A 27,448-nucleotide genomic window follows, 5' to 3' on the forward strand; every position below is an offset into this window, starting at 1 on the left:
TTTTAAATTGTTGTTATGGTTATGTTTGTTATGCTTATTAATGCTGATGTTATAATTAGCAAACAAGGTATATAAACTATGTCAAAAGTAAATAAACAGTGTAAAAAAGAAAAAAGTAAACAGTGTAAAGATATTTTATAACATTGATAAAAAGGAAATTTACAGGCAGATGCAAAACCCAGTGTAAAAAACAACCCTGAGCTTTTTCATATCGTTGGTCTAAAACACTACTCTGTAAATATTAACATTTAGTACATAGTTATTAAATTTCCTTAGTAGAGTAGTCACCTGTTTATTAAAATTGGGAAATTCCTTTTGCAATTTCAACACAATACTTTCCTGCTTTTCCCAGTTACTGCTGGATTCTGCAGACTCATTTGATTCCTCTCCCTAAAAGTAAGAAAAAAAGAGAAACAATTTAAAAGATCATCAATAACAGTGGCCTTAAGGCAATTACATTTGTATTTTGAGTGACTGGAAACCATCACATTCATTCTGGAAGAATCCAAAATGTTTATTTTTGGTCATATGTAATGGAAGAATTTATGTCTTTAAATGTATCCATTTTCATATGATCAAAAGAAGTCTTTGCAGAAGACCAAGGTAAGGATAAAACTGATAGACCTTGATGCTATTTAGAAAACCCAAATTTTATTCAGAAAGTGCTCAAAATGAGATAAACTGCTGAAAAACTACATTGTTAAATTAACTCAACATAATTCGTGTACACTGAACCCTTACTCAGTGGCAAATAATTTAAAAATAAACAAATGACACACTATCCTTATCAATGCCCACAATTCCACCACCACCCTGAACATTTCAAACACAGAGAAAAATTTACTTTTACTTTGGTCTTTACTTATAGAATGGCTTAAAATATTAATTGCTCAGTCACAACATATAAGTGACACAATGATAAAGAAACTTACATGGAACTAAATAATATATAAATTAAATGTGTTAATCTGGGAATAAGTGAGCTACAGTGTCACCTACTGGATTAGTTCCATATCTGAAGAAAAACAGATTCCTTCGATTCACGACTAAGAAAAATCTGGTGTTAGAGATTATCAAAAAGCATTTTAAAATTCTGCTTAGAGTTGTATCATTTGCTATAAAACAACAGAGAAAAACATGGTTCATATTTTCCCTTCTATCACTTTTCTTTTCCAACTGAATTGCATGTTTTCTCTTTCACTACCTAAGGTAGATAGAAATAACTAACTGTAATACCTCTCTTGCATAAAGGAAAAAGATGTAGTTCCATATGACTGAGACAAATAAAAATTCTATGGAATTTTGGAATAGAAAGAAGAAAACTGCATGTGTTTTTAACACACTAAGTAGTCCATTTAGGTTGGAGCACAGGGAACACTGATGAGAATAGTCTGCTACAGGGCTGAAACATTAAACCAGAGTTAGTACTCCATAAAGTCTAGAATCCCAAACTGAGGTCGTTCTTTCTCAGAAAACAAGGGGGTTTTGAGCAGAGGAATAATAAAACACTAATATTTGAATAAAACTTTTCAAAGACTTCAGAAATTCACACTGCCGTCCTCACTTTACAGATAGGACATTCGAACTCCAAGAAAAAGCATTTCAAGGTCACAGATGAATAATAACCAGTTATTGGGAATAGAAACTAACGAGTTTAACTCCAGATTAGTGATTTTCTACCATATAAATGTATCCTAAACTATTTACATACCACACTCCTGGTGTGTTACATATCTGTACACATTATGAATTACTCATTTAACGTAAATGGAAGAAATCAAAGGACTATGTCCACATGTATCTACCTACCCATATATATCTACCATAAACAACTTTCCTTCCTGCTACTCTGGATAAACTGTCCACTATTTTGTGAGGCAAACCTTTTTTCTGTGTACAGTGCTCACAGTTACATGTGAATACTAACCTTTTAGCAGCATATATAATAGATGGATGAGGAAATGCTTTAAGGATACTAGAGGAAGTGGAAGTGGGAAATGGGAAAATGTGAGTAATACAGCAACTATTTACTGTGTTTTTAATATACTAAAGCTTGGTGTTTTATATTTTCTTTCAACTTTCAGGGTAAAATTGTACAATGGAATAATAATTGAGGTTTAGAAATACCGACCAACCCAAGGTTATACTGAAATAAAGGGAGGGGAAGAAGAAAGCAGCAGGTTAGATTTAATGAAGAAGTACAACAAATGAAAGCTGTGTAGGAAATATATGCAGGTTATATGTAAGGTAATCACAATATCCTTAGCTGAGGGGGTTAATTAGCCAAAAATTGCTAAGCACCCCTCATTTTGATAAAGTAGTTCATATTTGTATGTTGTTATATTTAAATAATAATAATAAAAAAATAAAATAAATTTAAAAAATGGGAAAAAAACTTTTGGAAAACATTTCCTCAAAGATAACACAAACGGCCAACAAATACATGAAAAGATGCAGAAACTGGAACCCTCATATTTTACTGGTGGCAATGTAAAATGGTTTAGCCCCTGTGCAAAAGGGTTTGGCAGTTCTTCAAAAGTTAAATAAAAGACTATCTTATGGGACAGCAATTCTACTCCTAGGTAAATACAGAAAATAAGTACTCGAATACTGAAAATAAGTACTTGAATATTCACAGCAACACTACTCACAATAGTCAAAAATTGGATGCAACACAAATACCCACAAGCTGACGAATAAACAAACTGTGGTATATACATACAATGGAATATTACTAAGCCGTAAGAAAGGAATGAAATACTGATATGTGCCACAACATGGATGAACCTCAAAAACAAAATGCTAAATGAAAGAACCTAGACACAAATGGTCAAAAATGGCAAAATGATCCACCCTGTGAACACCAAATACCTTACCACTCGGATGCTTGCTCAACAGGGCCATACACAAAATGGTCATGGGAAAAGGGATGTAAGCAAAAAGGGATCCCCATGCATGAGGATCAGTAAGATCAGATTTCCCCACACCAAGATTCATCTGGCTACCACAAACAGTGCTCAACCTACCCTAAGTAGAGGTCAACAAGGAGTCCTTGGTATAGTACCATTCTTTGGGAGGTTCAGTCAACTGTTTGGTAGCAGGCTGATTACATATGACCCCTTTCATCATGAAAGAGACAGTGATAGATACTGACTCAGTATGAATTTGCCTTCCTTTTCCACCTGCTTCAGGCAATATCACCATATAGAGATTTATGGAACGCCTTATTCACAGTCGTAGTACACTGTGATTCAAAAGTGTTTCTGAGGAGGGAGCTAATTTTCATTGGAAGTGCGTTAGTGGATTCATGCCCGTGGAGTTCACTGACTTCACCAGGTTCCCAACACCTAGATGCAAAAAGGCTTACAGAACAGAATAGCTTACTGAAAATTCAGCAAGCTAACTTGGAGAAAACATCCTACAAGGATGATATAATGTTCAATAGGATGTTACATGCTTTAAATTAGCAATCAATATATGATATTGCTTTTTTTTTAAAAGTGTTGTACACCCCCATGTACATGAAATAAAATTTAATTAATAGATTTTCCCGAAAAGTTACTTTGCCACATCATTATAATATTTTAAAAAATTAATTTTATAACTCAGCAATAAGTTATTTTGGATAGATTTAAAAGAAAGCAAAGCAGTCACAAATTAAATGCAAACATAAAAACTCTGCGCTAGATGTGGAAAGGGAGAAAGATTGATTCATTTAGGAGGATTTTCATGTCTGATATTCACACTGAACATATTCTTTGCTTATGCAGCTAATTTGGACATCACAACTGAAATGTAACATACATGATCCAGTCTTTTCTTTTTTACAGACTGATCATCATTAAATTCATCTTCCTCATATGGCTCTGAAGAAGAAGATAATTTTCTTTTCCTGGGTCCACCACCTATAAAAACAGAAAAAGAATATTCAAACTTTGCACAGATAGTGAAATCAATTTAATGATAAACAAAGGCATAATGAATATATCTGCAGATAGTTTCTTAACTTCAGGCACAATGTTTCTTTTATATATTGCATATACATAAAATCATCAGCTGAACTGAGGGAAAAATGAACAGAAATTCTTACTGTTTCTGAAGTTGAAACCACTGTAATATTCCTTGGGTAAACCATCATATTATTAAGGTCAAAAAAATATGCATCCAGGGCAGTGTGACAGTGGCTCAGTGGCAGAATTCTCACCTGCCAAGCCAGAGACCCGGGTTCTTTTCCCGGTGCCTGCCCATGCAAAACAAACAAACAAACAAAAAAATATACATCCAGCACAGTAAAAAATATGCAAATATAAGACATAGTGAGGAAGGCAAAGCAACTGTCATCAATCAGCCCTTCAGTGATAAAACCTGAAATTTCATTACTTAAGATATTAGAAGAAGAGAGCCTCAGCAGAGAGGGGACATCACAGAACTGAACGACCATGTTATTAAAGTGATGAGTAATTTTACAGAGTGATATTGGTGAGCAGAGTTCTCACCAACGACTGAGCTTTTGGTAGTGAAAAGATGTTGAGCCCCATCAGCTTTAGATTATCTGAATAGCATCACTGACACCAATAAAGTGAATACTATGTACCAGGCTTAGTACAAAGACTTTTAAAAGTGTTATTTCATTTGCTTTTCACAACTAACCTACAAAATAAATATTTTCATTTTACAAATGAGGAACTGAAATATAAATAGTTTAAGAGATTAATGTTCTTAACCTAAAAGCGAATATAGTAATATAGTAATAGCAGGAAATAGGCATATTGTATAACAACCAAAAAAAAAACCACAAACTCAATCTTCACGATTTTAAGAAATCAAGTTATAAACTTTTACTCTGTATATACCAGCAATTCATAATAAATCATTAAATGATGTTTTTAAAAAGGCAAGCCAGTATCATTGCACATTTTGTAACTATCTATGTATGTATGTGCATTATTTATACGAGCATGTATAAACTTAGGAAAAAGTTGAGAATGATACAAAACAAACTTAAAAATGGTTGTATGTGGGTTTACTTTCTTTCTTTAAATACTTTCATAAATTGTCAGATTATAGGTGATTTTTACCTGTTTGATATTTTGCTATATTCAAAAAGAAAACATTTTCTAAAAACAAACAAAAACAAGAGGAGATGCTCTCATGCTGCAAGCTCTTTCAAATGCATTTATTTTCATATGTTTCTAAGCCTAATGTTCATTTATGTTCATATGTTTCTAAGCCTAAAACATAGCATAAATATTTATTAAATTAAGGAATGTTGACTGCAAGCTAGGAATTTCCCCTAAGATGTTGCACCTACTAATTCAGATGTACAGACCTGCAAATAAAACCGCAATGCAATTAGGAAGAATATGTAAGAAAGGACACCTTCCAAAAATTCACTGTTATGAGAGATTATCAAGCGAAGGCCTATTGCTGGGTTTCCTAGATTGTAAGCTCTTACAGCAATCACATCCATTTCTGGGTTGTAGCTATTATTTCTAAATTTTGAGATGCTAGGCTTTTTGTTATAACCTGATTGTGTCCCTGGAGTTTTGGGTATCTGTGTGATACCTGAGACTCAGAGCTAGAATTCTGCAGCTATGAAAGTCAGCAGTACCCCATACAAAACTGTCAAAAACAATGAAACAATGATCAGACAAATTAAAGATATGGATGAAGCTGATCCAGGTAGGGCTAAGATAAAGCAGATTAAAGGGTAAAGGATGATACTGACTATATTTTAAAACTTCAACTTCTGTGTGAAATCAAAGGAAGAGATGTTTATTTGGGGCAAAAGTTATGTTTTCAGTAGCACACTATCTAATCTAACTGGCATAGTCAGCTTATTCAAACACCATAATTACATGGAACCTTGTATAGGGAATGACAGCTTGTTGGTGTGATGCCTCAATACATCCCAGAGTAATCTGGACAGAAGATTAAAAAGTATTTGCAAAGCCCCTTTGAGGGACTTCAGAAAAGATGAAAATAAAAACCTTCCCCATTTGGGAAAGACCCAATACTCTCACAATTTTAGGGCCTGCCAACCTGATGGGCCAGGCCCTTAACCTTGGGGCCTGCACTTAACAAACTTCTTTCAGCAAGGGAGAGGTTAAGCACACTTACAATTATGCCTAATAGCTACCCCCAGAGAATCTCTTTTGTTGCTCAGATTTGCCCTCTCTCTAAGCCAACTCTGCAGGTGGGCTCGCTGTCCAACCCCCGTCCCACTGTGGGACATGACATGCCAGGATGAGCCTGGCCCCTGTCATGGGATTGAGAAACCCTTCTTCACCAAAAAGGAGAAGAGAAATGAAACAATAAAGTGCCAGCGGCTGAGAAACTTAAAGTAGAGCTGAGAGGTCATTCTGGAGGGTATTTTATGCACTACATGGATATCCCCTTTCAGTTTTTGGTGTACTGGAGTAGCTAGATGGAAATATCTGAAACTGCTGAACTGTAATCCAATAGCCTTGATTCTTAAAGATGATTGTATAACTGTACAGCTTTTACAATGTGACCGTATGACTGGGAAAACCTTGTGACTGACGCTTCCTTTATCCAGTGTACAGAAAGAAAAAAAAGGCAAAAAATAAACAATAAGGGTGGGGGGGGGCATATGGATGTTTTGGGTATTCTTTTTCACATTCATTTCTTTTATTCTTATTTCCTTTTGGAGTAATGAAGATGTTCAAAAACTGACTGTGACAATACACAGCTCTATGACGATACCGTGAACCACTGGCTGTACAATTTGGATGATTATAGGTATGTGAATATATAATTACCTCAATAAAATCATTAAGAAAACGCAGTTATGAGATTTGATCTGAAGAAAATAAGCAAAATTAACTCTTTTCCCTTTATGAAAAAAATTCAATCCCAAAAACTAGGTCCCCAAATAGCTCTATGAATTTAGTTAATTTTCTTAAGATTCAGTTTCTTCATCTAAAAAAAACAAGCTATTAATACCTCTTAGGTTTCCTGTAAGAATTCATGAAGGTGGCCAGTAGAATGTGGGGTGATATTAAGGTTATTAAAATATAAGATGGTATTATTATTATTATATAAAAATCAACATGACATGAAACTGACTTAGGCATACCTGCATCACCAAACATCAGCAAGGCAGCAGCAATGGCTCCATCCATGGTGCTTGTTGATTCAATCAACTAACAGAACGAGAAGAGATTGTTTTAAAAATAAACTTTGAGAATTATTTCACTAAAATACTGAAATATTTAATATATATATATAAAAGAATATATATATTTTCTCTCTATATATATATATGTAGTGAGAAAATGTGTGCCATAGTTTAAGTTCATTAACTTTTTTTCCTGCAATTAATTTTCAGAAAGCTTGGTTTATCTTTAAAAATGTGGACTTATCCAAGCATATTTAAGATGTAACAGATTTATTCATCACCTCTATTAGGAAAAATTGAAACATAAGAAATATATACAGTTTAATCAACATTTTTATTCTTTTAATTACAAGGTTTTGCACTAAAGCCTTAACACCTCCCACGTACATTTCTAAGCACCGTGTGCATACCTCTGTGTGCAAAAGAGAAACAGACTGTAGAGATAAGAGAAAAAGAGGCAAGGAGAGAGACTGACATTTATTCCTTTTTTCTTTAAAAAGGATAATTCTGCTCACATTTTTTTTTCTCTAATACTTCAACATATGAGTGGGATAAAGGGATCAACAGCTTTTACTCTATTTTCTGAACTGCTTGAATTTTTCAGGAACATATTCATATATTACTTAAATAATAAAGTTTCAATATACTGATTTTTATACTGCTCAATAACATTTGAACCTTTAGAAGAAACTAAACTTTTTTCTCATTTTTTTCTCTTGCTATATACTTTCCTATATTTCAAATTAGTCACTTTTTAAAAAAGTTATTTCTATATAAATTAAATAGTCAAATCAAATTTTAGAATACTCTCTTCTATACTACATTTTCTAATCTTATAGATCCTCATAAATCCCATAAGCGCCTCTCATTTCCAAAACAGCTAAAGCATATTTTTTATCAAACCTTGAACTAAATTTATATTTCACAACTTCTTGAATTCTTTTATATGGGTCTAAAATCTTTCAAACAGTAATTTGTAAATGTTACTAAATACCCTGAAAGGATGTGGACCACTTAAAATCATCGTTTCAAGAGAATGCTTTGCTTTGGAGAGGGTGATATGCTGAATTCCCATAATTACAGATACTGATTAATGAAACATTGAGTTACTCTGTGCATCAATCTTATTTTTCCACTGAAATTATAAAATCAGGGAAAAGTGTTTTCTACATGAAAAAAGCCCTACTCAAAGAAGAAACTTGGAAAGCAAATGAAGATATTTTAAAATGAGGTTTTTCCATAATGATGACTATTTTAAAACTCCATGTTTATTATGTAGAAAGTTCTTCCTTACTAGTATTTTTCAACCCCCTGCAGCTACAAGTGGCTACATTTCTTTTTTCTTTTCTGAAAAAACCATATCAGCAAGCAGGTAGTTACTGGTAGGGGAAAATGTGGACTCAAAAAACCTCTGTCATTTCATTTAGCTAAGAGCAGGAAGGTCTCAAAATGATTTGGGAAAAGAAAATATTGTGGTTTCAAGTTAAAAACAACACAGAAAAGAAGTAACATTCTGACTTAAGAGTTGAAACTGGCAGGCCAGAAACTTGTTTCACAGACATGTTTTATATGGCCTGAACAGTACTTTTGCTTTCTTTAAATTAGTTACCATAAAAAGCAACAAAGTACTGATACATGCTAACACATGGATGAATCTGAAAGCCTTCCTCTTAAGTGAAAGAAAGCAGTCACAAAAGATTACATATTGTATGATCCCATTTATATGAAATGCCCAGAATAGGGAAATCTACAAAGAAAAAAGTTGATTAGTGGTTGCCCAGAACTGAGAAAGAGAGGGAGACAAACAGGGAACAAATGCCTAATGGGTACAGGTTCATTTTGGGGAGAGAGGTTATAAAATTAGATTATGGTAATGGTTGCATGACTTTGTAAATATATCAAAAACCATTGAATTGTACACTTATATGAAATAGATGATTGCTGTGGTATGTAAATTGTACCTCAATAAAGCTGTTAAATAACTGAGTACTAATGCTAAAAAATTATAAACCTTTCCAATTCATTTGAACAGTATAAACATCTCATATCAAAGGGCTTGATAATCCACATAATCATATTCACCCGGAATTGAGCAGAAACGACTCCTTTTAGAAAGAACATAATACTCTAAGGTATGCCAGTGTCTATCACTTCCAAGTCTCCTACCTCACCCAGACAGATATGGTAACTTTTAAGCCTCACAAAAGGGCAGAGATAGAGATAGGGAAGGTGAGGGTCATCTAATGGTCAATTTTTATCTGTTCTTGTAATATAAAACACCTACTATAGAACAAACTTTATATATTTCAACTATCACTTATTTCATTAAATAAGCGTTTCTCGCCTATGATGCTACTGGCAGGACAATTCTTCGTTGTGCTGGACTAATTCCAGTATTGTGGGGTGTTTAGTATTTCTGGTCTCAAAGAATCAAATGCCAACAGTGAGCCCTTATCAACATGGGAGGAAAAAATGCCTCGATGTTTTTGAGTGTTTCTAGTGGAAGGTGATGGTTTTTCCATTTTAGAACCACAGGACACACAAATAAAGCCTTACAACTTATGTAAGCTATTGAGAATCAGATTTATTTTATTATTTATAGTTGAATAACTTCACCTATTAATGAACTAAGACTCTCACCAAGTAATTCTCTGGCATTTACCCTTTTATATAAAACTATAGCTGTAATTATCTTCAGGCCTAAGATATTTTTAGAAAAATGACTATCCATTAACCACAGCACTGGATACAGGAGAGACTTTAATCATCATTACAGCCACAACAACCAATAAAAATAAATAAAAGGGTATAACCTTAAGTAAATCATTGTCACTTCTTTGTGGAAAAAGTTCCTTCAAGGTCTGAAGTTTAGCATCTTTGAGATCTTCCAATTCGGAAAGGTCTTCCAATTCTGAAATATCATCATTTTTTCTACCTGCCCGTGTAGGATGGCCTTCAGATTCTTCTTCATCTTCAGATGGCTCAGAACTAAAAATATTTTCAGGAAGGAAAAAAAATTTTTTGAATGTCTTACTAATGTTATTTCACTATAATTATCTTAACACAGGACAAGTGCAGTTCCTTTCAGTACTAAATGCAATCTACCCTTGTCAAAAGAATAACTTTTTTTCCATTTCAGTATCATTTTGTATATAAATCTACATTCCCAAAGACAGCATACTTTCAAAACATCTCAAATTATCTGGTCTGGGATGAAAAAGAACAAGATATAATACTATCTGGGCATTTAATCTGCTAAGATCAAAATATATCTACTGCATGCCCACTATCTTTTCCTTCCTATTCTTCTTTCAACTACGCTCTGTATATCAGATAAGTACTGTCATGTTGCTCCTGAGAAATTCTGAAGTCTCATGGAGATAATGAGTAAGAATTTTCATGGCCTCCCAAACTGATCAAGATCTAAGTTTTAAAATCAAAATGGTCCTATTCAATATTACACACTCTGCTAGAAACTAAGTTTTTCCACACTAAATGGAGAGCACATATTTCATATGGGCATTTAGTCTCCAACAACTAACTATAAATCCCATTTATTTCACATAATACATTTCTCCTATATAAAAGACATTTTGAGCCAAACTCAACACATTTATTCCTCAAACAAAAAATCACATCTTGAAAATTAGGTTTTCTAACATGGTAGGCTTTCTGTAGGTCAGAACTATAACTAAAACAAATGAATAAAATGGGGGAAGACAGAAATGAGACAAAATAAAGTTTCAGTGGCTGAGGGATTTCAAACAGAGTTGAGAGGTTATTCTGGAGGTTATTCTTATGCATTATACAGATTTTTTTTTAGTTTATGGTTTATTTGAGTGGCTGGAGGGAAGTACCTGAAACTATATTCCAGTAAGTAGCCTTGGTTCTTGACGATTATATAACTATATAGCTTTTACAATGTGACCATGCAATTGCGAAAATCTTCTGGCTGACATTCCCTTTATCCAGGGTATGGATATATGAACAAAAAAATAATTAAATTAAAGAATAGCGGGATGAATAAGGGGTAAAAAAAATTGGGTAGATTGCAATACTAGTGGTCAATGAGAGGAAGTAAGAGAGTATGGGATGCATGTTTTTTTTAAATTTCTTTTTCTGGAGTAATGCAGATGCTCTAAAAATGATCATGGTGATGAATATACAACAATGTGATGATAAAAAAAACTGGAGGGGGTGCAAGGGTAGGTCAGTGACTGAATTCTCACCTGCCATGAGGGAGACCCAGATTCAATTACTGTTCCATGCACTTCCCAAAAAACAAGCAAAACAAACAAAAAACAAACAGGCAAACAAAAATTCAACAAATGGAGCAATAATGGTATACTCACATGGAAAAAGAATGAAATGTGACTCCACCATACAGCATACAAAAAAACAAAAAAAACTAGATATGGTGATGAACTATGTGATGATACTGTGAGCCTTAGACTGCTTTGGATAGATTTTATGCTGTGTGAATATATCTCAACAAAATTGCATTTAAAAAATAATACTAAAACAAATGGATAGAAATTATAAAGATCAGAGAAAGAAAACAAAGAGGAAGATACTGAAGTATTTCCTTTGCTATGCTATTAATTTTATTTATGGACACCTCTAAATCTTGGACACAACCAGAATCTGCACATTAGTAAGCTCTCTACCCACTCATGTCAATTTAATTGTGCCTTTTAAAAGGCACTTATGCCTAAGAATCACCTGAAATCATTTTAAAGAAGATTCCCAAGGACCAGGAACATGTATTTTAACAATCTCCTAGATGACTTTTTGAACCGTGCTCTGAGAAATTGCTCTAAAATAACAAGGCGAAATAAATTACTTCCTTTTCACTATGCCTTTGTGGAGACCCAGGGACCACTCCCGCCCAAACAAATTAAAGGACACCACTAGGAAGAAATAAAAAAAGAGGAGCATGGGACATTCTATAGGACGACAGACCAGATTTCATCAACAAGTCAATGGCAAAAAAGAATAGGGATGGGGAAGGGAGAGAATAAGTTACTACACTTAGCTGCCTTCAATGACTGGGACAAAAGTTAAAGGTCATCAGATCTCATAAGAGGGAAAGAGGGAGAGAATGTACAGATGTTACTGTAAACAAAGCGTTAAAACTCCCCTCTCTTAATCACTACTGATAACAAACCTGGAGACCTCTGTGTCAGGAGATCCTGCTGAAACTGTTCTCATACCCTTGCCCTAAATCCTGACTAGCTGCCACTGGAAATAATCTCCTCCTGTTCTTAAGTCCTAACAAACCTCATGTCTAACTCTGTGCCTAACATGTTCTTTGGTCTTAGGGCTGCCCTGACCCAAGCCCTCACAGAGCTGGGTTGGAACAGCCTATTCTTTAAAAATATGAAGACAATTACTTGTTTCTCCCTCTTCCAGTATACCAGTCTCCGAATTCCTGATATATCATCTCTGAATTTAACACTGCCTCTGTATTTTCATTCTTGCTACCTGACTTAGCCTCAAAGATCACAGGAAAAAAAAAATAGAAAGCATTCAGGCTGGAATCCCTTCACAATTCTTGCCCTGAAGAATAACTACTCTTAAAGGTCCTTACTCTTCCAGCAGTCATAACCTTAACCTAGTGACCAGATTTAGGATTATTTGCAGCGGGATAAACTTTGAGCCTCTTTGATGTAATAAGTATTTATGTTGATCATGAATCTTATCATGCTTTGGATTTAACTTTCAGTTTATAAGAAACACAAGTACAGGTTAATTGAACACTATAAGTACATGGAACCTTGAATAGGGCATGGGATTTTGTAGGTTTGTCCAGTGTGATGCCCTGATAAATCCCAGTGAATAAGGAAGTATTTGCAAAGTCCCCTTGCGGGAATGGCAAGAAAGAGGGAAAATCCAACTTCCCCATTTGGAGAATTCCTGATATTCTAGCAAGCAGTGGGGGACAACCAAAGCAATAGGTCGAGCCCTCAATACTGGGGTATGTTCATATGAAACTTATTCCTGCAAAGTATAGGCTAAGCCTAGTTAAAATTAGGCCTAAGAGTCACTCCCAGAGAACCTCTTTTGTTGCTCAGTTGTGGCCTATCTCTCTCTCAACCAACACAACAAGCAAACTCACTGCCCTTCGTCTCTAAATGGGACATGACTCCCAGGGGTAAAAACCTCTCTGGCAATGTGGGAAAGAAATCCCAGAATGAGCTGGGACTCAGTATCAAGGAACTGAGAAAACCTACTCAACCAAAAGGGGGAAGAGAGAAATGAAACAAAATAAAGTGTCAGTGGCTGAGAGATTTCAAACAGAGTTGAGAGGTTATCCTAGAGGTTACTCTTATGCATTATACAGATATCCTCTATTTAGTTTAAGGAGTATTGGAGACAAGAGGGAAGTGCCTAAAACTGTGGAGCTGTGTTTCAGCGGCCATGTTTCTTGAAGATGAATGTAAAATGATATACATAACGTACATATAATGATATACCTTTTGCAATGTGACTATGTGATTGTGAAAACCTTGTGTCTGATGCTCTTTTTATCTATGAAATGGACAGATGAGTAAAAAATATGAATTAAAAATAAATAAATACCATGGGGAACAAATGTTAAAACAAATTGAGTAGGTTGAAATACTAGTAATGAATGAAAGGGAGTGGTAAGAGGTATATAAAAATAAATAGGGGGAACAAAGGTTAAAATATATTGGGTAGATGGAAATACTAGTGGTCAATGAGAGGGTGGGGTAAGGGGCATGGTATGTATGAGTTTTTTCTTTTCCTGGAGTGATACAAATGGTCTAAAAAATGAGCATGGTGATGAATATACTACTATGTGATGATACTGTGAGCCACTGATTGTACACTATGTATGGACTATCTGTATGTTAAGAATGTTCGTATTTGTACGTTGTTTTGGCTTGTCAATTAAGTAAATAAATAAATAAAATTTTTTAAAAAGCAATACAAGTGATGGAGGAGTCAGTTCAATAAATTATGAGGAAACAATTAGGAAAAGCTACTTTCTCTAAGACAACTGACATGATCTCTCAACAAATTAAAATCCTTAAAAAGCGGAAAGTGCACTATTATAGATTAAAAGAGAGTTATAAAAGTTGAACATCCAAATGCAGTGGACGTTCTTGGTTTGAGTCCTGGTTTGAAAACCAGCTACAAAACATATGAAATTAAGTATGTGCTGGAAATGAGACGATAGTAGAGAACTGTTGACTGATAATGATATTGTGATTATTTGGGAGGAAGGGGGCATGTATTAAGGGATGTTGGGATTTCTGTAATTTACTTTAAAGTACTCAGCTGATAGTAATAATAACAAATGAAACAAATAGAGAGAAATGTTAACTGTTAAATCTAGGAGATAGACAGTCATTCATTATATAATATTCTATATTTTCATGAAACTTAAAAAAATTGCAAAACAAGAGAATTAACCACTTTTGGGTTATTTTATCTGGTTTCAGATACAGAATTTTCCCCCATGAGCTAAGAGGTTTTAGCTCTTGCACTTCCAGCTCTCTCTACCTACTGTTCTATCTCCTGGATTTGTTTCTCTTCTGTAAACTCTTCCACCCAAGAAGACTGCACTCGTTCACTAATTCAATGTGCCTGGAGTTTTAGGCACTGAAGACACAGCAAAAAAAACAAATGTTCCTCTCCACAAATTTTGAGACTTTGAATTTCCTCATTTCCTATACAGTTTCCTACTCATTGCCCTTTTTGCCCCAGTAGTTCAGTGAAAATACTCTCACCATACACAATAATATCCTCTAAACTGCCAAATGCGATGAAAACTTGTTCTTGCTTTTCTAAGTTTTCTTCTGTGGTCCCAAACACTTGGCACATCTCTTGAAGATTCAGTCCCACTTCCATACCATGGGTTCTGCAACAACATATTTCTGATTTTCCCTTTACCTCTTAGGCCCATCCTTCTTAATCTCTATAGCAGGCTCTTTTTCCTTTGTTCACCTTTTCGAATTAACAGTGTTACCTAGGATTCTGTATTCAGCACTTTCTTACCTGTAAATGCTTCCTGGGAGATTTTAACTGCCAGAATCTCTGACTAATATTTACATCACTATTTTTCAATGGGGGGCAAATTTATCTCCAGAGAAGATTTCACAATAAAAAATGATTAAAAAAATGTTTTAAATGTCTGGTCTCACTAAACTTTTATTGAAAACTCGCCATCATCCAGGAAAAAGAAAACAAAACAAAACAACACTGTGCCTCTTAACATTTGTATGTATTCACCGAAAAATAACCAAGATGCAGTCATGAAAGGGAAATAAGTAAAATATTCAAAAATCTCTTACACATACAATATAATGAATCTGGTATCAAGTTGCTTACACTATAATCACGGTGTCTTTGTTGAATTTTTTCTCCTGAACTGTACTGGAACAATTTGGGGAAACAACATCCTCACTATCAGAAGACAAATCAATATACTGTATTCCTCTTTGATTCTTGAAATATGATATACTTGCTTTTCTCTCATTTTCTGGAGTTTCTGGAACACTAGAATCTTCTGCAAAAGAAAAAATGGAAAAGGTATTTTGAGCAACTTGAGAATAAAAATTTGTTTTTGATCATTACAATCACGTGTTTAAAATTTCTAGCTTTATTCATTATTCCTATTTCTATTAAAAAACCAGTTCTTACCCTTTTCTAAGAAAAAAAAATTTATTTTCTATCTCACTCCTAGAAGAAATTGCAAAACAGAGGTTTGTATTTTATATACTACTCCTTTTCTTTCCATGTTTTTATTTCAAAATGCTCAGTTTTTAACTAAGAGAGCATGGACTCTAGAGCTCCGAAAAACTTGGATTTCAACCCTTTCAGTTAAGTTACTTACTCTCTCTAAAACTCAGTTTCCTCACCTGTAAAACAGAGATGCTAATAATCACAGAGCTAATGTAAATATAAAATCAGATAATATATATATATATAGAATTTATTTCAATAACTGGCACAACGGTCAGTAATCAAACATTAGCTTTCATGTAAACATTGATATCATCTGGCTGTACAAAACAGGTCAGTAAAGTACTATGCCCAAGTCTCTCTCCGAAGGTAGAGTTCCAAAATTATTCTTTCTCCTGGTAAAACACCTCTCCCCCTAGTAGCCGTCTAGGAAGAAGAGTTCAGACTGAAGGAATCAGATCAAAGTAAAAACAGTTGCAGTACCCCAGGCGTAGTGAAAATCTATACTTTAAAAAGCACAGACAAGGTGTGCAAAGGTGATTCAGTGGTAGAATGCTCGCTTTTCATGTGGGAGACCCGATTCCTGGACCATGTTCCCCACCCCCACCCCACCCCAAAAAAGCAAAGACAAAATGATCTTTACTTTAAGGGTGTCAATTTTAGAAAACAATAGCAACCATTAAGTACTTTCCCAGTCAGCATCAAGTCTTCACGTACAATACTTAGAAACATTTAACCTCAAAAACTCCAAGAGGCACATATTCTCATCACCACTTATAGATAAAGTTGAGAGAGAGGGTAACCTGCCCAAAGTTATGCAGAAAAAAGTAAGCGATCTGAAATCTAAACCCAAGGAGCCTCCGGAAATTGTCACAAATGGATAACAATTATTATTGTGAGTCTCAAAAGCCCTATCTGTAAATGACATTAACTAAGACAGACCTACAGAACCACTGCGTTTGCTCTGGAGGGCGCTAAAATATGGACATTTCCTTACACCTCAGTCTTGATTTGTGCAAAAGGACCAGTAATTTTACCTACTACTGCTTTTGTACCATCTGTACAAACAACAATGTAGTGAAAAATGCAAGTAACACTGTAATATTAGTATGAAAATAGTTTTGAAATTGTGGACCTGAAAGGGTCTTGAGGATCCCTCCAAAGATCTAGGAACCATATCTTAAGAACTTAAATAGGGGCTTGTTTATAAAATACCAACTTTTCAATAAAGTCAATAATTTAGAATAGTGCTGCACACAGAGATCTGTTTCGAATATTTGGGGAAGTAAGAAACAACAAAAATAAGAAGAGCCAATGGCCAAAGTGATATTCCTGATGCAATAACGTTCTTACCCAAAACAAACAAGCATTTAAGCAGCAGAACAAAGAATACAATCCAAAGCCAAAATGAAAAAATGCCGGAAAGAAGGATGAAAATCAGAAACATTTATGAATAAAAGACATCTGCTACTATTCAATTCTGACATTTACTGAATGCCTTCTGTGTTTAAGGAAGTGGGATTTTCTTTTTTTTTTTGAAAAAGACAATTTATAGTTCAACTTGGTCTGGAAAAATTAATAATAGAAGATAGTAGTTATTTATACAAACAGCTATATTGTAAGACATAATTTGTGCCATGAGAAGAATAAAGAAAATGCTATGGAAACATGGAGGGTAACACGTAGTCCTTTCATATAAAAACAATTTTTTAAAAAAGGCCATCCATCATGTTTTAAAGATAAAGATGATGTTTCCTTTTAGTGATGATAATGGAAATCCACATTATTAGTATATGTCAGAAAAGTGCACGCCCCCAGGGAGTAGTTCTAAATGAAATCTCCTATTATTGATATACACGAGATAAAATCATCTTATAGCTCAAATTTTACAGTCCCCTTGTATCCATTCTCATATCTAAGTATACCATAAAATTAAATAAGCATTCAAGTCCACCACCGATTTCAGTTTTCCAGGCGCTCCAAGATCAATAGCCACTCCCAAACAAATCACTACTGAGAGATTATGGGTTCACACAGTAGTAGTTTAAATCAATTTAATATCCAAAAAATAAAGGCAATCTTCCAAAGTAGAATGAAAACACATAAATCCATGATCTGTCCTGAAGGCTGACAAAAGCCTGCCATTTTTGATATTCTAATTGTTTGATATACTAATTATCTACATGACTTAATTCTCTAACATGGCAACTAATTTCCAAGGAAGTTCCTTTGAAAACCAACTAGAACAAATCACATATTTGCCATTTAAAAGGGTCATAACCAAGACAACAGATTATAAAATGTGGACAGTCTTAATTCGAATGTCATGATAGGTAAGAAAATAACCTTTTGCATGTTATAAAAGATAAATCAAACTATCTCCTGATGAAAGCTCTAAAAAAGATACAATGAATACAAAGAAATTGAAGAGTAGCTTTTAAACAAAGTATTCTAAAATAAAATGATGAGGGAAGATTTCAGGCATCTCAGGGTTAAGCCGAAAGAAAGGAAATATAAATAGAAAAAGGTAAAGAAAACGAAAGTCATGCCATTAATATTAGACATGGCAATAGTGCTAAACTTGCAAGAGGTACTTTTTAAAAATTGATATATATTACTTATTCACATACAATATAATCATCCTTTTTTAATAAAATTTTTTCTACAGTAAAAATATAATTGACATATATCTCAACCACCTAGCAATGAAACACACAAACACTGCAAGAAATACAAGACAAAAAGTCAAGAGAGAAAATAGGAGGCTTCAATGCTTCTAAGTTCTTAATAAAGCAAATAGCCCAAAAATAAGATACAAAGCAGCGTCCTTCAAAGTTTTGACTAATATTCACTGTAAGAGACCCATTTTAGATCTTAATCCTACCCACAAAGACTGATAGAGAAATATAACACACAAAAATTTCAGAAGTTTTAACTCTTTATTCTATCCCACTATAAAATACATTTATATATAGTTAATCAAGATTCAACAAATTGATTTTATGATGCAAAAAATGCTTGTGAATAACAGTTTGAAAAGCAATGATATAACTATAAATAATAAAACTCATCTATCATTTGGCATATATTTAAATCTACACTCAGATTATATCTTCTTTTCAAACACTCCTGGAATTTGTACAGAAATTAATTGTATGTTAAACAACAAAGAAAATCTCAGTAGATTCCCCAAAGAAGAAATACTACAGACCACATTCTCTGGTCACAAAACAATGATATTGGAAATAAACGTCAATAAAAACATGGTAGGAAAAAATTCCGCCATTTGGAAATTTTAAGAAGGAATAGAAACCACAGAAACCACTTCTAATAAATCTCCTGGTCAAGGAGGAAGAAAAAAACAGTAAAAAATTATTATCAAAGTCTGGGATATAGGATACACTATATATATATATATATATATATATATATATATATATATGAATGTATATCCCATAACACTACAAGAAGTTCAGTAATGTTGCAAACTAATATAAGATTAGAAAAACAGATTAATGGACCAAAAGATGAAAATATCATAGGGACTTAGATGAGAAAGAAGACATTTCAGATATATGGGGAAAAAATGACTTTTTAATAAATGGTTCTGGGACACCTGACTAATAGCTGATAAATAATGAGTAAAAAAAGAAAATGGACCTTTTTGTCCTTATATCAAAATAAACTCCAGACAAAATTTAAGTTTTAAAAATATGAACACAGAGAGGCACTAGAAGAAAACATGGATGTATCTATTTATAATACGGTAGTAGGAAATGTCTATTTGGTCTAGACCCAAAACCCAGAAGCTTTAAAGAATAGACAAATTGACCACATAAAAATGTAAAATTTCTCTATGACAACAACACATAGGATTAAAAAAAGTTACAAATCACCTATAAGAAAAAGCAAAGGCAAAAAGCAATGCAGGAAAAAAATCCAAATGGCTAATACATTTATGGAAACATATCTAACCTTAAAGTTACATTAAGATACTTTTATCTATTAGCCTCTCAAAGATTTATAAGGTTGACAATATTTAGGCTAAATATTGTCTAAAAAACCAGACACTAGAAACCAAGCTATAGCGCAGTGTAAAGTAGCAAAAGTTTTGTGGAGGATAATCACTAAAATATCACTTAATTCTCTTTAATCTAACACTTCTATTTCCAGAATTTTTTCTCACAAAGATGTACACATGCCAAAATATCTATGTAAAAGGATAGTCACTACCACATTCTTTTGATAGCAAAAAACTAAGGAAAAAAATGAATACAAAAAGTAAAAGCTACTATACAGCAACAGGGACCTACATCTATGCAAGAAACACTTCAGTTATTTAAGAAACTGAGCTATAGCATATTTTATATTCACAGACATGGACAAAGAGTAAAAAAAATTCTACTTTTTAAAAAACAAAAGCAAGTTGAACTACAATATGGATATAATGCCACTGTTTAAAAAAAACAACTGGAATATATGGATACAGGATAAAAAGTGAAACAACAAAACTGAAAAAGAATTACAAAAGACTCTACACATTATACAATGCTGTATCATATAGAAATATTTACTATTTCTATAAAACATTATTATGAAGAAAATAATAGTAAGCATGAAAAGCCAAAGGGTAGAGAAAGAAAAGATGCATATTCGAAATGTAAAGACTTTTACTTAAGTATGAATACTCGTACTTTCTCATGGAAAAATTCAGCACTAACTCTTTTACCAAGTACAGCTTTTCAACTAACATTAAGAGACATTAATAAACCAAAGATACAGCAATGATTCACACTTTGACCATATATACCTAAACTGACAATAATTATCTCCCAACAGTTACAAAACTATGAGGCTAAATTGATACATTCAGCTTCATCATTTAAAGGATAATAGCTATTTTGTCGTTGGCAGGGACGTCAGGAATCATCTAGGGTAAAGCCAGGCAAAGAAAGTGAAGTCCAAAAATGTTGATGTCTTACCCAAGAGCATACAATTTTTATGTGACAGAGCAGTTCTCTCTGGAAATCCTTTTGCAACTGGTATAATTTTTAACAGCTGAAAACTATTCTCTCACTTATTAACAACTGTTATTTTCAACAGGGTAACCACCTCAGAGGACTAAATGTCCTTTCTCACTAAGAAAAGAAAGTTCATTTAAGTATACACTTCAACTTTACCCCATTCTAATCTCACAATTATCTATGAATCCATCTAATCTTATCTCTCTCACTTTTCCCCTAGATAAAAGGTATCTCTATTCCTTTTAAAGCTAAATAGTCCAGTAGTGCTCCAGATCCCATCACCTTGATGCTCCTTCTTCATATACTTCCCCTCCCTTTATCCTTTCTCTCTTTCTACTAGCTTCTTCCTGGTAGAATATTCTCTATTTTCAACAATACTGAAACATCTTTACTGGCACTGCCTCTCTGTCAATTACCTGTTTCTCTCTTTCTGCTTCTTGAGAGTAGTCTCCCATTTTCTCACCATTCTACCAAAACGATTTGATATGAATGTCAACAGCAACCTTTACTTCCCAAAAGAAAGTGATCTCTAGCTAGCCAGTCCTCATCCAACCTGACTTCTCTACAGCATTCGATATTGTTCATCATATACCAAGTCGGAAACCTTTACCTCTCTCTGGCTTCCACAAACTATTCACATATATGACCATATCTTTCATTGATTTCCCTTCCTTTGCCCATCATTTAACTGCTGATGTTCCTTACTTTTCAACATGCTTAAGACACTTTTCAACAACTACCCAGCAATGACTTCCCAAGCTGGCTTCTCAGGTTCTAACCACTCTTTGAGCTCCAAACTCTAGTGGCTCAACAATTTAACAGACTTATTTACTGAATTAATAGGTCACTCAAACTCAATATCTTTTAGTATCTTCCTCTTAAACTACTTCTATCACCTACCTGTCCAAGCAAAGAAATATAATTCATCTTTAAAACCTCCACCTTCAATTTATCACCAAATTCCATCAAATATATATCTTATAAAACTCTCCTAAATTTCCTCTTCTTCTCCATTCCTACTGTAATTTGCCTTTTGCCTACACTTAAATTTCAATTAATGTAATAGCTTCATAAGTGGTCTTCCTATAATGAAATGCCCTACCATGTGTACCAAATAAAGTCCATCCTTCCTGGCACAGCATAAAAAGGTACTTCACAAATGAGCAGTTTAAATTTCTAACTTTTTAACTTAATCTACACTGCCCAACTAAGCCTCCTCTCCCATAAATAATTTCCCCATATATGTACCACATATCTATCTTATTTTAAGGCAACATGAATGTCCACTCTTCCAACCCATTCACCCAATAAGCAATGACTCATTCTTTAGGGTTCACACCAAAGGTCACCTCTGTGACTCTTCTTGACGTTCCCAGGAAGAATGGATAATGTAACCATTTATGAATCACATCTGTGATCCTACATTGTTTAATATCTTCCCTTATTATATGACTTATCACATTATATTATTTTAACAATATTTTTACATGACCTTTCCTCCTTGTTCTCCTTGAGGATCATGCTCTGCTCCTATTTTTATCCTTTATACCTACAACATAGTAGGCTTTCTCCTCTCTCATTCACCTGTCATTACTTCATTTCCTCAAACCCACTGTGCTCTAAGAGATAGAAAAGGGAAATGTTTAAGTACAAACCACTGAAAACACCGGATACAGTCAAAGTAAAATAAACTTGGGCAGGAGTGGCGTTAGGGGGTGGGACATGAATTAAGAACACACCCCTCAAATACAAAGGCTGGGTTGAATTTAGAACAGCAGTAGGGAACCTGTCCTTATCAAAAGGAGCTTCAAGTATCCACAACTAGAGTGCCAGATGGCTTGGGGACAGTTTCAAGGTCATAAAAAGGAGGAATACCAAAATATATGTTAAAAAGTACTGATACCACCTACTCATCCACCAATACCATACTTTCTTCCTTTAATACATATTTATTGATGGCCTGCTACATGCCAGGACATCTTCTGGACAGTGGAGATGACAGGTGAACAGGACAGACAAGGTCTCTGTTTTCATGTGTGAAGAAGATATACAAAACACAAATAAATATACAATATAATGCCAGGTCATGATAAATACTACAAAGAAAAATAGAGTAAAGCAAAGGGGACAGGAGGTGCTTACTTCAAAGAATGATCAGGTAAGGCCCTTTAAAAAAAGGTGACATTTCACTAACTTCTCATGAAACCAGGGAGTTGAGTCGTGCCAAATTATTAGAAGGGTGTTGAAGGTAAAAGGGCAAGAAACAGAAATAGGACTGTGCTATTATATAGGTGTATTATATATGCATATGTAAGACTGTGGCCGTGACACGGTAACTGAAGGAGAGTGGTAGGAAATGTGGTCTTAATTCATATTAATTAAGCACGATAAAAGAATTAACTAAAAGGAGTGATTCTGAGTAATTCTGACTATATACCATTCCATCTCATGAGATGACTTAGACCCTAACATTCTACGGTAAATAAACCAACACAGAAGTATATGATAATTACAGAATGAGAAGTTACGATATAATGACAAAGGAACTCAACATTCATAGTCCACTCTATCTCCAGTGCTGACTGTCAATCTAATTTCAGCATCTTATCCTCTCTGCAGGTCCAACACCAAATTCAATGCACTCTACTCTCCACCCCTCCCCCCAACTTAAGCCGGGAACAGGACTTTTGTTTCTTATTTGAACCCTTAAAAGCATTGTCTTAAGGCTTACGGTGGGTGTTCAGTATCTATTCTGATGTATGACATTACCTAAACGAAACAGATCTCTTCTTACATTCATTTTATCTGATTCCAACCATGAATCTAGTTATAAAATCCTGTCCTTACTTTCAAATCTTTCTCCCATGCCTGTTTTCTCCATTTCCACTGCCATCATTAAATTCATATTATAAGAGCTTCCTAACTAAGTTCTCTATCTTCAAACTCTGCCCTCTAACAATGTATAGTACTCACTACCGGTAGGCTGACTTTCCAAAAAAATGACTTTCTTTCATTATTTTACTTTTCTGTGCAAAAAAAAAAAAAAAATTCCTAATGGATCTCTAATACCTATAATGTTAAGTCTAAATGTCTTAGCTTTAGTTTTCAAGAGTCTTGAAAATTCACAATATCAACCACTCAGAGTAAAGCCCTCCATTATCACTAGGACGGATTCTCATCATTCCTGGAATTAATGTTAAATTTCATATTTCCCAATGTTATCAAGACTGACTATGTGATTTCTAAAGGCAATCTCAGTTTCTAAGGGGAATTTATGCGTGAAAAGTCCCGATAAAAGGAAAAATGAGTGAAGTCTCAGAAAAAAAAAAAGCAAAGCAGAAAAATATCTGATTAGACCAATATCTAATAACTAAAAAATTCCAAGCAATTCAGTTTACAAAGGGTTTTCACTTTTAGAGATGGAAAAACAAACCAGCGATCTTAGATTTTAAGTGGGACTTGTCTAATGCTCCACATTTAACTAAAATGGAAAAGCAGAGGCTTCTAAGGACTCAAAATTTTATTTCTTCCCTGATCTCTTTCTAATTATGTAAGAAACAGATGAAAATATTCACTGTAAAATTATAACTGTTGATACATTATACCATGTTATGCAAATTAAATGTTGAAAAAATGAACTAGGAGTCACTCCTATGCTTAAGATCCTTCAGTCTCATAATATTATTTCATAAATTATAACAAAAGTACCACATCAATGCACTGTTATTAAAGGGAAAACTGAGTATGTGAGAGGGGTATTTGGGAACTCTGAAGTTTCTGCATATGAATTTTCTGTAAAGCTACAATTTCTCAAAAAAATAAATTTAAAAATCCTCAGTCTTACCCATAGCATTCAGACAAGTTCAAAACTCCTTAGAAAGTCAATGGCTTTCAAAATTTGACTCCTAATTACCTCTTAATCCAATCTACCAAAGCATTCTGCCACGTCCCACTTACATCAAAGTATTTAGAAATGTTATTCTAATGATAACTTGTAGGGAATCTAAGCCCAAATGTGACTGTTACATTTAAGTAGAAGAGAAGCAAATATAACAGGGATACCAAGGGTGAAGACATGAATTACCCATCTTGTCAGCACCACATTAAACACTGCATATGAAATACTGTTTTGCATAAAGAGGTACTACCAACATCAACATTAAAATAAAACTTTTAGCGTACCTTTCCCCTTCATCAGAACTCTGCTTCTCAGGAAACCCTATCCTGTAAAGAATTTATGCTCTGGAATCAAAGTGCTTGAACCTGAGTTCTGACTCTAGCAACTTTTTAACAAATGACCTCGGGCAAGTTACCTATTCTCTATGGGCCTCATTTTTGCAAAATGTGTGATACCTACTCAGGACTGTTATGCAAATTGAATGAAAAAATGTGAAGCAGCACTATGAATAGAATGTAAGAGCTCAATATATATTTCCTTTAATGGTCAGTTGCTCGATGATAATAGATTAAAATGAAAATCTTAATTTTCTGCTTAAATCCTACTGTGTATAGCAATCTACTGAAGAGGTTAAAAATGGTTCATTCAACATGAAGGCCAATTATTTAAATGCGCTCTGGGGGGTTGGGGGAGGGAGAGTCTCCAGGAAGTTAAGTGATGGCAATATTTTAATGTGACTGTACCTTCATTTATGCAAGAGGCAGTTTTCAGGCATACAGCACAATTCTAGCTCACAGCAGGGGATCAGTACTTTTTGAAGGAATATTGGAATGAATACATCTGGCCAAACAGCCCCAAAGTCTACAGAGGGACTGAATTACCTTGCTCTTCTAGCAGTAACCATTCTGACCTAAGGATGACCTAAATTCTGATTTCAATTTCCATCACTGAGCCATACATATATTAAGAACTCATATAAAAGTGAAACAAGTATGGATGGGTATTCATTTTGAGGTACATGTGACCTATGGCAGTCCAAAAACTGGTTTTTAAAAGGGCTGACTGGAGGACAATGCATTAATATATATGACATCAAAATAAAAACAAGATCCCCTTCTGCCTTTCATCTTTTGAAAATTTCCCTTGATGTTATAGCGACTTGCAACAATGTAACTCACCTGTTTTTTCAGTTATATCTGAATCAGGAGTGCTTGCCCTGCTAACTTCTCCTTCAGCATTCTCCTCTTCAGCACTAAGAGAAATTGGTGAAGAAGGACCAGGCTGGGTGGGTTGGGGGGTTGCTTCGGGAGCTTCCTCAATTTTATTCCTTTTCTCAAAGCGAAAACGGTCCAGGTTGAAAAGATTCATAGTGGTAGAAATCACCTTTTGTGGAATTGGGGCTCTGAATGGACTATCTGCAGGGGTGAAACGAAAAGAGAAAAAGAGGCCATGAGAACAATATAAATTCAAAGCCATAGCAGTTCATTCCCAAGGCAATAAAGGGTCCGCAAATATGCCAGTGGCCCAGGACGACTATTATGTCTGCGCCTCATTGTTAGGCCACAACGATGAGAAGGTGCATAGAGGTATCTTTTTAAATTTTCCATTGCTCCGTTCACTCCCCCCACCCCGCCTTCCTCAAACCACAAGCTGACCCTCGTGCAACCTCCTCTTACCCCAGCACGCGCAGGCACGTTCCCCAATCTACCCCCCAGCAGGCCAAGCGCCCGCCCACAGCGAGAAACTCCCTGCACTATGAAGCCCCCCGCCTCGAGAGAGGACGCGCCAGGGCCCGAGACTCGACAATGCGGGGACACAAAGGGGCCAGAGAAGGGGAGCGGCGGAGGCCGTGCTGGCGGGCACCCGCCCGGAAGTTGACGCGGCGCGATCCCAGCTGAGAGGAAGCTGAATGGATCAAGAATACACAGGCAGGTTCTGAGGTTGGGCTGTATGCTGGGGCGTCTGTTTTAACACTCATCCGTCGTCTTTCTTTCTTCCGTTAATACTTACGGTCTTGCAGCCTCGGTGCGATGCAACAAAGGTAGAAAAAAATAAAATAAAATAATTCCTAACGTGGGGCGACGGTAGCCGGCCCGGGCCCTTCCAGAATAGCACGGAGACACACAACGAGCGCGTAGTGATGACGCAACACGCAGCCTAGGCTTTTTTTCTTCCCCAGCGAAGCCGGAGCGGAAAAGGTCCCAGGAGCGCGCTGTTGTCATGGAAACTCGTACCCGCCTCTTTGCCTTGGGAAGAGAGCATTTGTCTTTTTTCTCCCAGTTGGCGAGAGAGTTATTAGGTAACACAGTTACCTAATAAATAGCGCAGTAATAACAATGTATTATATATCATAATATTTGATATATAATAATATATAGTGTATATAACATAGCAACAGTAATAATGTTGTGCCAAATGCTTTATGTGTACAATCACAATCCTTGCAAGAATCCTATTTTCACTAAATAAAGAAACTGGGGCCTGAAAATATTAAGAGGGTAATTAGTAACGAGTAAAAACTCGGCATGTTCAAAAAGCATGTGAATTGTCTTTCCACTGTTGGCTGGATTGTTGTTAGTGTGGAACGTGACAATTCAACCTACCTTGATGGAAATAACCTCAAGAATATTTATTCTCTTGGTTCTAGCGTTAGACAACCTAGCAATTTTCTGA

The 27,448-nt window shown here is 34.8% G+C and overlaps 1 protein-coding gene across 3 annotated transcripts in view; it reads right to left on the reverse strand.

Annotated features, from left to right (window-relative positions):
* SMARCAD1 (SNF2 related chromatin remodeling ATPase with DExD box 1) overlaps positions 1–26,905 on the reverse strand; it is a 93,088-nt gene extending 66,183 nt beyond the window's left edge. The window contains exons 1-7 of one of the 3 annotated variants that reach the window (XM_077142850.1): positions 26,786–26,905; positions 25,954–26,190; positions 15,500–15,677; positions 9,955–10,129; positions 7,100–7,166; positions 3,805–3,905; positions 338–390 (exon numbers count right to left, since the gene is read on the reverse strand). In XM_077142850.1, the coding sequence (XP_076998965.1) occupies positions 338–390; positions 3,805–3,905; positions 7,100–7,166; positions 9,955–10,129; positions 15,500–15,677; positions 25,954–26,143 (764 nt within the window). In that variant the 5' untranslated portion in view covers positions 26,144–26,190; positions 26,786–26,905. Of the gene's footprint in view, positions 1–288; positions 391–3,804; positions 3,906–7,099; positions 7,167–9,954; positions 10,130–15,499; positions 15,678–25,953; positions 26,191–26,451; positions 26,719–26,785 lie in introns of those variants that run through there. The other 2 variants (XM_077142847.1, XM_077142848.1) reach the window with 2 other exon arrangements.
* Positions 26,906–27,448: the final 543 nt, after the last annotated feature.

Source organism: Tamandua tetradactyla, chromosome 24 (genome assembly GCF_023851605.1).
Source record: "Tamandua tetradactyla isolate mTamTet1 chromosome 24, mTamTet1.pri, whole genome shotgun sequence".
NCBI lineage: Eukaryota > Metazoa > Chordata > Mammalia > Pilosa > Myrmecophagidae > Tamandua > Tamandua tetradactyla.